General features: G+C 39.8%; 1 protein-coding gene across 1 annotated transcript in view; it reads left to right on the plus strand.

The window, feature by feature from the left end:
* map4k5 (mitogen-activated protein kinase kinase kinase kinase 5) overlaps positions 1-13,781 on the plus strand; it is a 184,635-nt gene that overhangs the window by 58,103 nt on the left and 112,751 nt on the right. The window contains exon 3 of the mRNA XM_060829188.1: positions 8,472-8,562. Coding sequence (XP_060685171.1) covers positions 8,472-8,562 — 91 coding nt within the window. The remainder of the gene's footprint in view (positions 1-8,471; positions 8,563-13,781) is intronic.

The raw sequence follows: 13,781 nt of genomic DNA on the forward strand, positions 1-13,781 counted from the left end.
TCTACAAGGCACAAGTTAGTAGTCTGTTAGAACACACCACATTTATCTGGATAAATGCACCTTCAACAAAGCTTAAGTTTGACTCCATCCAGGGCAAAGCAGCCTGCTTGATTGGCACCACATTCATAAACATCCATATCCTCCTCCACTGACTCTCAATAGCAGCAGGTTTTACCAAATATGAGATACATTGCAGGAATTCAAAGGTTGCTTAGATACCACCTTTTAAACCCATGACCAAGATCATTTAGATGGATAAGAGCACCAGATACACGGGAGCTGCACCACTTGCCATTTTCTCTCCATGGCACGCACATCCTGACGTGGAAATATGTTGCTATTCATTCAGTGTCATTGGATGAAAATTCTAGAATAGGATCCATTCAGCACATGAGCTGCAGATTTGAAGAAGGCAGCTCCTCACCACCTTCTCAAGGGCAAGTAGGGGTGGGCAATACATGCTCTCCTAACCAGTAATGCCCAAATCCCATGAATCACACTAAGTTGAGCAGGTGATCTAGCTAAATGTCTTGACACTTGTTTATCAAACTCCATTTTCTATGGAAATCTCAATTCTAGTGTGCACACTCAAGGTGGTCAGAGAAAGTACTCCAGCTACTCTGAATACTTTGCTCAAAATTTTTATATTAAATTTTGAGTTTTGGGAGAAGTTCACCCACAATTGTTGGAGCTAAAGAGATGAAGTAAAAGGTGCAGCCCTCATTGAAAGCAAGCACATATGAGGCAGTGAGAAAATACGAAGAAATCTTGAGCCATCAACTTGACCAAAACTCAATTGTCTGTGACGTCTTGTTATATTTTCTGCAGAAACCTCTTGTGTGCAGATTGGTCTCAACAGTCATCTGTTTACAAACCAGAAGCCTACCAAATTTCCAGATCATGCTCAGGTCATCATGGCCTTGAAGAATAATCAAGTATTGAACAAAGTTTTCAGATTTTTGGTCTGACTTGAGATATTGGAGAAAGTCCATTTTGTAAATATCTGATACGTATTTTCTACTTTTAGTATTTGGAAGCTTCCCACTAAAATTTTTACACCAATACCAAAACGTGCAACAAAAGTTTCCATTACACTTGGTATTGTCTATGCAATCTACAATTTGTATGCATTTGAAATTGTAATATTCCTGCTGTTTATAACTAGAAAAGAACGGCAGGTTCTCTAGCGACTGTTTATATATTTGATTTAAACTTGTGTGGTTGAATTTTAGACTTTTGTTTGAGAAATTTTTATTTTTGAAGATAATGCCTCTGAATTATGTGCACACTGTTGAAGCTTCAGTTGAAATTTGATCTCTTCCTACTCAAAATTAAATAATTATCTTAAACCTGCTCATTAAATTTGTTCTCCTTCACTACACCACAACCTGAATGTACCTGCAAAACCAGTTTTACATGTGTTTAATTTATGGTGGTGTGTTGTGGAAGGTTGTGGATTCTTTCATTTTGTTAAATACTCACCATATCAGCATTATCTTAGGTTTAGTAAGCAAATTGTCTCTGATCTGGTTTATGTTTTGCAGTTATTTAAAGGGTAAGACACAATCTTAACCAATTATTCTTCTACATCACTGAGGTGAACAATTCCTTGGTTTAGCGGTAGCATTCCCACATCTGAGTCATCATGTACTAGATTCAAGCTCTATTCTGGATAGACCTAATGTTTGCATTGACGTTCAGAATGCTAACATCCAGTTTTTCTCTCTGCCTCCCCATTGTGAGAGAGACCATAAAACCTTCCTGCCATGCCTTTCTATAAACTGATATGAAGATATATACAGTCATGGAAGAAATGCTTACATTTTATCAAGCTGTTCATAAGCATGCAGCTCTTTCTAATGGAATATTCGTTCCCTGAAGGGAGATTGAGAGACCGGGCACTTGCAAGGTGCTCTTAAGATTTGCTTATGGGTTACTTTTTGTTTTTCAGGGGCTCCTTTTCATTTCCAGTAACTTTTTTATTAGTTGATGTTGCCATATTGTAACGGGTCCTGTATTTGTGTGCACTCATGGAATGTTTGATCTTGTACAGAAGCAGAATTAGATAAAATTATTGATATCAATTATCAGCCATCCACTGAAATTAAAGCCAGAACACACACAATACATTTCGCTATTTAGACACTACAGTATTTGAAATGGCACAGAGCAGCAGATGTAAGTTAGCAACAAAAGTTTTTATTTTTACTGACACATGGTACTGTACACAAAACCAAACCATTATGCTAAACATACCTTCCACAGACTCGTGAAGTCACAGCTGACATGCTTCTATCATAGGCACAAAAGCTGAAAAAACTTTAACAAGGCAGTTTTACCATTACTTTTACTGTATCTCTGTCACTCTCCAGTTTAAATTTAACAGTTGATCATATTCATTACTATGAAGCTTATGATTGGTGCTCCCAACATGACTGCTCACTTACCTTTTCTTTCTTAGCATGCTCAGTGCTCCTTCAAATACAGCCTGCTCTCCCATCTTCATTATTAAAAAGCTGCAAATGTAGGCGAGAATTAACCTATAATTGGAGGAGCAGCTCCTCGGAGATTCTGTCAGTTCAACTTATGGGGTAAAATTTTTTATCTGGTTGCCTGAGTAGTTGAATTTTCCATGGTATTTTGGGTGCAAGTGCACTCTATGTATGACCCTGTGTTTTGATCACTGTTATAAAGAAATTAAAACTATTTCGCTAGGGTACCAGACATCTCATAAGTGTAATTGTTTATGTGAAAGAAATAGCTATGCAGTAGACAATGGGAAATGTATAAGAACAATGTGTAAAGTACATTTGATCCTAAAATTTTGTACAGAAGGCCATTTTTTTTTTGTTTATTTCTTGCAGCAGGCTTTGTCTATACTAAAGTTAAATTTAGAAATGTGTAAATGTTTTCCATTTTGCATTTGTTGGCACAATGGGATTATTAGGATTCTATTTGGGAAGGAAACTAAAACAATGCCAATTAAATTGTAGTGTAAGAAGTTTGGAGAACATTGCTCCATTAGTTTCACTTGGCAATAGTTTATGTGGAAGTATTCTACAATCTGTTTCCTTAATTTCAGGGGTACTTTCAACAAAACTAATCAAAAACAGCTTTGGAAAAGTAAAATGAAAAAAAATGTAATGGTCAACTTGTAGAATACAAAAGATTATAATGTAAATTTTCTCATTTTAGGGTGTAGGAGAAAAGAGGGTGGCTACAAGTGGAAAATTTTGCATTATTTTGAATTTTTAACCTGAAAGTGTTTGAGAAGATAGGTGGAGTGATGGTGGGACGAGACTGGGAGATATCATGAGAAAGTCCAAAAGCCTGCTTCTCACTGCATGCTAACAAAATTGTGACAGATGGTTGTTTCTCAGACTGGAGGCCAATGGGAAGTGATGTTCCCCAAGAGCCAGTGCGAGAACCACTGTTTTATGACTTGAATACTGGAATAAAGATTAATGTTTCAAAATTTCCAGATGAAACCAAATTCGGGCAAATAGCAAACAGCTAGGATAATAATAACACAGGAGGCAACTGGGCATGGATTAGCAAAATGGACAGACGTTTGCAAATTATATCTTATACACGTGAGTGAGAGATGACGCATGTTGCTGTAAGGATTAAGGAAGGCAGTATTTATTAATTAATATTTGCTTCGCCCTAAAAAGTGTACAGTGAAGCCTGGGTGTTCATGGACCTGAATTTTTAAAGTTTTTTTTGGTAAAGTAGTGAATGTATTGGTTAGTTCTGTCTGAGGCAGTCCAATAGTTTATACATTGCTATGTTTGGATTGGCCTAGAGAATGCTCATTTACTCTTTATTTCTTCTAAACCCAGGAAGTATGTTTTGCTCAGGCAGCAAGCCCTAGATCCACAGTTAAAGCAAAACTATTTTGTGTGAAAAAACTGGAGGGCTGATGAGTATAATTTTACCATCACTCAGGGAGCACCTTGATTGATTATTGTGCATTTGTGGTTTGAACAGAAAATAAATTTACTATGTTTGGAATTTTTAAAAAACTATATAACTTCTGTTTAATCTACGTTTAGTATTTTGAGCAGGCTTGTTTAATTGAAGAGAATGGCTAACAATACACAAGTTTTGCAGTGAATAGATCATGGATAAATTGAGGGATAGTGACACCTAATGGATGGAAATATGTATAGCAAATGCTAAAGTTTTCCAATTGGGATGAGCAGCCAATATAAGTGTATTAAAAATGATGTTGAAAATTGTCATAGAGTCGTGGAATCAGAGAGATGTACAGCATGGAGACAGACCCTTCGATCCAGCTCGTTAATGCAGACCAGATATCCCAACCCAGTCTAGTCCCTCCTGCCATATCCCTCCAAACCCTTCCTGTTCATATACCCATCCAGATGCCTTTTAAATGTTGTAATTGTCCTAGCCTCCTCCACTTCCTCTGGCAGCTCATTCCATACACGTACTACCCTCTGCGTGAAAAAGGTGTTCCTTAGGTCCCTTTTATATCTTTCCCCTCTCACCCTAAACGTGTGTCCTCTAGCTCTGGTCTCTTTTCTCCCCCCTGCCCACTCCCGGGAAGAAGCTTTGTTTATTTATCCTATCCATGCCCCTCACGATTTTATAAACTTCTATAAGTTGAGAGGCCCTCTTCTCTCCCTGGTTACTTTTTTGTCCTAAACGTATTTGAAAAAACCCTTTGGAATCTCCTTACTATTTGCCAAAATTACCTCATGCTCCATTTTTGCACTCCTTACTTTATACTCTTCTTAGGATTCATTCCATCTATCTCATCTACTCCTGACATATGCTTCCTTCTTTGTCTTAACCAAACCCTCAATTTCTTTAGTCATCCATCATTCCCTGCACCTACCAGCCTTTCCTTTCACCCTAACAGGAATAAACTGTCTGTGGACTTTCAGTATCCCATTTCTGAAGGCTTTCCAGTCGTCCCTTTTACCTGTGAACATCTGCCCCCAATCAGCTTTTGAAAGTTCTTGCCCAATACCATCAAAATTAGCCTCCCTCCAATTTAGAACTTCATCTTTTGAATCTGGTCTATCTTTTTCCATCACTATTTTATAACTAATAGAATTATGGTCGCTGGCCCCCAAGTACTCCCCCACTGACACCTTATCACCTGCTCTGCCTTATTTCCCAAGAGTAGGTCAAGTTTTGCAACGTCTCTAGTAAGTACTTTCACATATTGAATCAGAATTTTTTCCTGTCCACACTTTTAATGAATTCCACTCCATCTAAACCCTTAACAGTATGGTAATCCCAGTCTATGTTTGGAAAGTTAAAATAATAATATTGTTTTTTTATAACGGTGATGAACAGGAATGTAGTCAGTATTGTGCTTGCAGATAGGATTTTTAAAAAATATATTTTATTGAAAAGAGAAGAAAATTGTTTTGGATGTTACAACAAATACAAAGCAAACAATCCCAACCAATACAAAAAAACCCTGCTAATTACATAAACAAATAATAACGGGCGGCATGGTGGCACAGTGGTTAGCACTGCTGCCTCACAGCGCCAGAGACCCGGGTTCAATTCCCACCTCAGGCGACTGACTGTGTGGAGTTTGCACATTCTCCCCATGTCTGTGTGGGTTTCCTCCAGGTGCTTCGGTTTCCTCCACAGTCCAAAAATGTGCATGTTAGTTGAATTGGCTGTGCAGGGGTAAACTTAGGGGAATGGGTCTGAGTGGGTGTGCTTTGGTAGGTCAGTGTGGACTTGTTGGGCTGAAGGGCCTGTATCCACACTGTAAGTAATTAAAAAAATTGAGTGATGATAATACAGCTCAACAAAGCAAAGTAATAGCCCTCGACTATTGAGAGCATAAATTTATACATATTCATGTGTTCGTAGTTCATCCTCTCCGAATACCCAATTCATTGAACAGAATAGTTATGACTATATAAAGGCCCTTTATTATTGTTGCAGATTAATCTGTACCCAAGTAATCCTGGCTGCCTCATCTTATAAAACGTCTCAGTTTTATGGTGCACCATTCCTGTAAGAAAGTCCAAAGGGATGTTTTCCATTGACTAGCTTATGGCAGCCCGACAGCCCCAGGTTGTTTTCAGACATTCCCCCTAACAGAATGTTTGTTCTTGCACAAAAAGTGAGGATACTGAAAAGCATTTTTTGTGCGCCAAGGCCGAGAAGAAGAGATATGGGTCTATCTCCACCTCTGTCCCCAAGACCCTCTCTATTTTGCCCACCTCAGCGCTCCCGTATGCCTACAGCCTGTGGCAGGACCGGAGACAATGAGTGAGCGTACTCCTACTCATACTCATCTTGCATTTGGGACATTTTGGAGATACTCGTGCTTTAAATTTTGAAAGGCGATCTGGAGCCAAATGGACCCCGTGGAGAATCTTCAATTGTGAGGTATGGGGCCTGTTGCAAGTTTTCCCAGATATCCTCCCATGCTTCAGAAGAGATCTCAATGTACAGCTGGCTCTCTCATACCTTACACAGCCATTCGGACTTGTCCAAGGGACCCTCTCCCAATAGGTGTTAGACATTGCTGACAGAAAGTGTATTCTCAGCACTCAACACACTCTTCCCTATGTCAGATCTATAAGAATCAGTTAGAAGTGTGATGTCTTTTTGAAATTCCTAATTTGAAAAAAAAACGGAAGAGGTCCCTACTGGACAATTCGTATTTCTGAGCCAACTAAACAAAATACATCAGTGTATCCTTGTTGAATAAGTCACCCAGACAAGATGCATCCCTCGCTGCCCATAGTTTAAAACCTGAGTCCATCATCCCTGGCATACCAACTATGTGTGTAAAAAAAAAAGATGTTTTGGCTGTATTTCCCTGACTCTGACGCATTGCCCTCCACACCTTGACGGTTTTCATAACTATTCTTGAACTGTCCTCATTTTGTCCAAAAACAACAAGCTAGCAAGAGGACATCTTGCCTAAGATGCTTCACTGTCTAGCCAAAGTGAGTGAGGGTCCCCCCAGGACCCAGTCATTCATGTAAGATAGCAACCAGCTTAATTGATAGTTTTGGATATTTGGAAGGTCCACTCCTCCCAGTCTGTGGGGTAGCTGCAGTTTAATCAATTTAATATGGGGTCACTTTTGTGATACCAAGTAAAGGAACTGAACCAGCCATTCAGTCTTCTAAATGTTTGCTTAGTACAAAGCGGAGAAAACATTTGCATAGAATGCAACAGACGGGGGAAGAATGTTCATTTTAATGAGGGCTATCAGACCTAACCAGGAGATCGGAAGCGCCTCCTATCTTTGAAGAGCTTGTTTTGATTCTGTAGAATAAATTAGCAAAATTGGTTTTAAATAGCCGTGTCGACTGCCCTTAGAATATTGAAATTGCTTGATGGCGCACCATTGATGAGGACCGCAGCAAGAGGGGACAAAACCTCGACTCATCTGATAAAGACCTTATCCAAGCCAAACCGCTTTAAAATATAAAAAAAAGGATATGGCCACTCAACCTGGTCAAATGTCTTTTTAGTGTCTAAAGAGATCATTAATGCCTGTACTGATTATTGTTGCCATACTTGTATCATAATAAGTAACCTCCTGATGTTGTTTGATGACCTGCGATCTTTTATAAACCCCATCTGATCCTCCTTAATGATGGAGGGCAACACAAGTTTCTAGCCTTAGAGCCAGAGTCTTAGTTAGGATTTTAAAATCGACATTCAGGAGTGAAATAGGTTTATAGGAAGCACGGTCCTCTGGGGCCTTCCCTTTTTCAAGAATAAGAGATATTTGCCTCTCTAAGATGTGGAGAGGAGGCCACAACTATGTGAATCGTTAAACATGCTAGACATCAGGGCTGGCAATATACTTAAGTCCTTATAAAACTCACTGGAAAGTCCATCAGGACTAGGTGCCTTTCTGTTCTGAAGCTGCCTCACAGCCTCCTACACTTCTTGCACCAACAACTGGGCATTAAGGAGGGACTCTTGCTCAGGGGTCACTCCTGGGAGGTCCAAATTCTTAAAGATTCCCTCCTAATCTGCCCATCCTCACAACTTTCAGACTGGTATAGTTTGGAGTAAAATTTCTGAAATGTCAAGTTAATCCTTTTAGAATCATGGGGTAAATTTCCAGTATCCTCTCTGATTGAGGTAATAGCTTGGGGAGCACTCCTTTTCCAAGTAAATATGACTTTTTAAAGATTTTTTTTGTAGCACTTTGGACAGCCCACTGGAAATTTTAAACTACTTTATAATCAATGAAATCCTTTTGAAATATAATTGATTGTAATGTTGCAACCTAAACAACCAATTTTTATACAGCAAGCTACCACAAATAATAATGTGACAATGATCAGATAAATGTCATATGGTCAACCTTGCTAAAAGCTTTGAAGAATGTGGATAATTTGTCAAAGCTGCAGTAACCTAAGCTGTTGTTTGTGACTTGAATGCATTTGGATAAATGTGCAGAGGTATTGTGATGTCCTAACATGCATTTTTCTTGTCAACAGGAGATGACTTTTCCATTATCCAGCAAGAAATCTTTATGGTCAAGGAGTGTAAACATGCCAATATAGTGGCCTACTTTGGAAGCTACCTAAGGTGAAAATAAGAAACTTTAAATTTTATACAATGAAACTTAGTGAATAAAAAGTTTACAAATTTATAGTTCAGCATTTTGGAATTCACTTGTTGAAACATCATGCAGAATTTAAATTATCATCAGCAATGGGGAATTTTCCTGTGCTATTAATATATCAACCAAGAATAATTTCATTCAATTTCATGCTATTACCCACATACAATCATACTTCTGAAATTAAATTGACTGCAATAAGTTATAGAATCCTTGCACTGTGGAAGCAAGCTATTCGGCCATCACCAACCCTCTGAAGAGCATCTCATCTGGTCCCATCTCATCACCTTACTTCCCATGGCTAATCCTGCACATGTTTGCGCAGATAATCAGCTGAGGGTGGAATTGAACCTGGATCCCTGGTGCTATGAGGCAGCAGTGCTAACCAGTGAACAACTATGCCTCCCATGATGGCAGAAATGTGTGTGTTCTATTTCATGTAGAGTCAGAAAATGTAATTAACTTGTTATTACACTGATTTTAATTAAGGTAAAACACTGGCACAAACAGTAACTTTAAATGAGAACATACTGCTGTATTATATGCATTTTGTGTAGTTTTCAGTAGTTTTTGTAGATTTAATGTTTTCCCTGAACAAAATAATTCAGCATTTCAATTTTAGTGGAAACAATAATGCAGTTTTGGGTTTTAAACTAAGAAGGGCTATTATTGATTGGACTTTTCTCTTCCCACGTTTCGTGTACAGTGTCACCATATCATCTCTTACTCCTCTAGTGTATGAATCCCTAGAAAGTTATGGAACAGACAGTGGATTAATAATTATAATTATAGTTGAATTGTGGTTAATAATCCTTCCACTTGAACTTTGTGTTATGGGGATGGTGGATTTTGTGGGATCCTTTTCAAATTATAATTCCTAAGTGTTGTAAAAGTAAAGGAAATTAAATATGCACCAGAATCTTCAAAGTAGAAGTGAGAAACAAAATCATGAATGACAAAACAATAAAAATAGAAAACAAAGCAATTTAAATATAATCAGCATCTGGCAATTTTAAAGGAAGATATTTACTGTCGCATAAAGTATGAGTCTGAAAGTCATTTACTATTTCCTGCTGTGAATATGCCAACTGTTTGCACTTTTGTTATTTATTGTCTTTTTTTCTAATGTATCAATTTAGTGCTCATGGGGGTGAATAATACGTTAATTGTGAAAATATTAATTAAAATCCAGATCACAAATTGCCATTGGATTTTAATTGAAGCCCTATATTTAGGGTGCATAGAAACTTATACTATTAGTAAGGCTTTCACTAACTATTTTCTAAACAAAACTGTTTTCTCCTGCTCAATTCTGAGTGGATTATGTGAAGACTTTATTGGGTGTGACACTATTCTCGGTTTAAAATTGAATCTTTCATGTGTTGTGCCTTGAGCAGCATTTAATATTTTAAAACTGGCATCAATTGTGAAAAATCATTCTTAATGCAGCTGTCTTGGAGTATTTGATTAAATTACTAGCAATACAATTTAGAATTTGAATTTTTTAGTGTTATGTTTTATTGTCACGTGTACTCATGTACAGGGACACAAGAGTATCATGAAAACTGTTTTGTCACCTTTCTTCAGCACTATCTTGGATTTAATGGTACCAAGGTGCAAAATCTTAGGTATAAAGTAGGCAAATGAAGAAAAAGTTAAAAATTTAATTTTACAGTTCTCAAGTGCTTAGCCATGGGCCAGGATCCGTGCTCTTTTACCTGACACTGAGTCCATCACCAGCATGAAGCAGTATGCCTGTTTCAAGCCCCTTTGCCATGCCACCACCATGGAACTGTGTTGCCATTCTTTAGTGCCATGTTGTCTCAACTGTGCTGGGTTGATCTTAAGACCATAAGACGTAGGAGTGGAAGTAAGGCCATTCAGCCCGTCAAGTCCACTCCGCCATTCAATCATGGTTGATGGGCATTTCAACACCACTTACCCGCACTCTTCCATATCCCATAATTCTTTGCACGATTCAGAATGTATCAGTCTCTGCCTTGAAGACATTTAATGTCCTGGCCTCCACTGTGCTCTGTGGCAATGAATTCCACAGGCCCACCACTCTCTGGCTGAAGAAATGTCTCCTAATTTCTATTTTAAATTGACCCCCTCAAATTCTAAGGCTGTGCCCACGAGTCCTGGTATCCCTGCCTAATGGAATCAACATCCCAGTGTCCCCCCCTTTCTAAGCTATGCATTATCTTATAAGTTCTAAACTCTAATGAATACAATCCCAGGATCCTCAGCCGTTCATTGTATGTTAGGCCTATCATTGTAGGGGTCATCCATGTGAATCTTTGCTGGACACACTCCTGTGCCAGTATGTCCTTCCTGAGGCGTGGGACCCAAAACTGGACACAGTATTCTAAATGGGGCTAAGTCTCAGTAGCACATCGCTGCTTTTACATTCCAACCCTCTTGAGATAAATGACAACATTCCATTTGTTTTCTTAACCATGGACTCAACCTGCAAGTCAACCTTTAGAGAGTCCTGGACTAACACTCCCAGTTCCCTTTGTACTTTGGCTTTATGAATTTTCTCACCGTTCAGAAAATAGTCCATGCCTGTATTCTTTTTTCCAAAGTGCAAGACCTCGCATTTTCTCACATTGAATTTCATCAGCTATTTCTTGGACCACTCTCGTAACTGTCTAAACCTTTTTGCAGCCTCCCCCCTCCTCACAACAGCCTGCTTGTCTGCCTAACTTTGTATTTTTGGCGAATTTCGCCAGAATGCCCTAGTCCCTTCATCCAGATCCTTTATATATAAAATGAACAGCTGTGGTCCTAACACTGAATCCTTGCAGGGCACCACTTGTCACTAGCTGCCATTCCAAAAAAGAACCTTTTGTCCTAACTCTCTGCCTTCTGTCTGACAGCCAATCCTCAATCAATGCCAGTAACTCGCCATTGTTGCTCTACTGTCTTTCCCACTAGGCTCTGTTTCCAGTCGATTTTCTTCAGTTCCTCTCTCATGCCCTTATAATTACCTTTTTATTTAACTGTAACACGACTACATCTGATTTTGCCTTCTCTCTTTCAAACTGCAGATTGAACTCTATCATATTACAATTGCGGCCTCCTAAGTGTTCCCTGACTTTAAGATCTTATAAAGTCTGGCTCATTACATAGCACTAAGTCCTGAATAGCCTGCTCCCTTGCGGGCTCCATCACAAGCTGTTCCCGAAGCCATGGTGTAAGCATTCCATGAATTTCCTTTCTTTGGATCCACTGGCAACATTCTTCACCCAGTCCATTTGCATATTGAAGTCCCCCATGATCATCGTGACCTTGCCTTTCTGACATGTCCTGTATCTTTCCTGGTGCATCTTGCGATCCTGGTCCTGTCCACTGCTGGGAGGTCTGTACATAACTCTCCTTATGGTTTTTTTTTTGCCTTTTTGTGGTTCTTCATCTCTACCCACGCAGACTCCACATGATCTGACCCTATGCATTCAGTGCAATAGACTTAATTTCATTCTTAACTAACAAGGCAACCCCGCCCCCCCGCCCACCCCCCTGTCTTTTCGATAAGTTGTAAATCCTTGAATGTTTAACTGCCAGTCCTGAACCCTCTGCAACTACGTCTCTGCGATGCTTACCACATCATAATCATTCATGATGATTTGTGCTGTTAATTCATCTGCTTTCTTACACCTTAATGCTAATTTTCTTATCTTCCATGATTTCCATGACCTCTAGTAATATGTCCTAAGTTAGCTTTCCTTTTTTTGCTTCATTCCTGGTCTGCCTTGAACTTAAACCCTGCACACATGCAAATTTACTTATCTTTCTACTTGACTCCATACTCCCTCTTGCATTTCCTTTCCTTTCCCCCGCAACTGACAAGTTTAAAGTCCTAGTGACCACCCTATTTATCCTTTTCACCAGAACACTGGTTCCAGATCGGTTCAGGTGAAGACCGGCCCATCGGTACAGATCACCCCAATTCCAAAACTGATGCATTTGTCCCATGAAATGGAATCCCTCTTTCCCACACCAATCTCTTAGCCACATGTTTACTTCCCTAATTTTCTTATCCCTATGCCAATTAGCACATGGGCTCGGCCAGTAATCCAGAGATTATGACTCTTGAGGACCTGTTCTTCAATTTCCTTCCTAGTGCTTGATACTCCCCAAACAGGTCCTCCTTTCTAGCCTTGCCTATGTTGTTAGTGCCAACGTGGGCCACAACAACTGGATCCTCTCCCTCCTGCTCCACTATCCTTTCAAGCTGGTTGGAGATGTCCTGCACCCTGGCATCAGGTAGACAACACACCACGCAGTATACTCCAGATATGGCTCACAAAGGATACTATACTATATGTCCTCCTAATTATAGAATCCCCCATAACAACTACTTGTCTTTTTGCTCCCCTCCTCTTGAATGGCCTTCTGCACCATGGTGCCGTGGCCAGCTGGCTCATCATGTCCACAGCCCTTTTCCTCATTCATACAGGAAGCAAAAATCTCATAACTGTTGGACAAGGTCAAGGGCTGAGGTTGCTCCACTCCTGAATTCTGAATCCCCCTACCTGCCTCACTTACAGTCACACCCCCTTGTTCCTGATCACGCACTGAATTTGAATTACTTAATCTACTGGGTGTGACTGCTTCCTGAAAAAAGCGTCCAGGTAACTCTTCCCCTCCCAGGTGTGCCACAGTGTTTGAAGCTCATATTCCAGATCATCAATTCTGATCCAGAATTCTTCCAGCAATCAGCACTTGCTGCAGATGTGGTCACTGCCGTTCACAATGGGATCAGCCAGCTCCCACATCTCAGCAATGCAGCTGCTGCTGAAGCTGCCTTGTTGCTGTTGAAGCTCCTGCACAGGGCCCAAACTCTCCTCCCACTGCTGCTGGGAGGCACAAACTCTACTTCCTCCACTACCACAACTGCCAGGAATAAATCTTGCCTCCAATGTGCTGGATGCCTTGATGTCGTCCAATCTGACCACAGAACGTAAGTGAGGTGGTGATGGTCTCATGGTATAATCGCTGAACTGTTAATCCAGAGACCACAGGTAATGTTCAAACTTGGATTTCCGGAATCCTGCCATAGCAGATGTAATTTGAATTCAATAACAATCTGGAATGAAGAGTTAAATGACCATGAAACCATTGCAGGTTATCAGGAAAAACCCATCTAGTTCATTCATGTCCTTTAGTGAGGGAAACTGCC

This window comes from Hemiscyllium ocellatum, chromosome 8 (genome assembly GCF_020745735.1).
Source record: "Hemiscyllium ocellatum isolate sHemOce1 chromosome 8, sHemOce1.pat.X.cur, whole genome shotgun sequence".
NCBI classification, from domain to species: Eukaryota; Metazoa; Chordata; class Chondrichthyes; order Orectolobiformes; family Hemiscylliidae; genus Hemiscyllium; species Hemiscyllium ocellatum.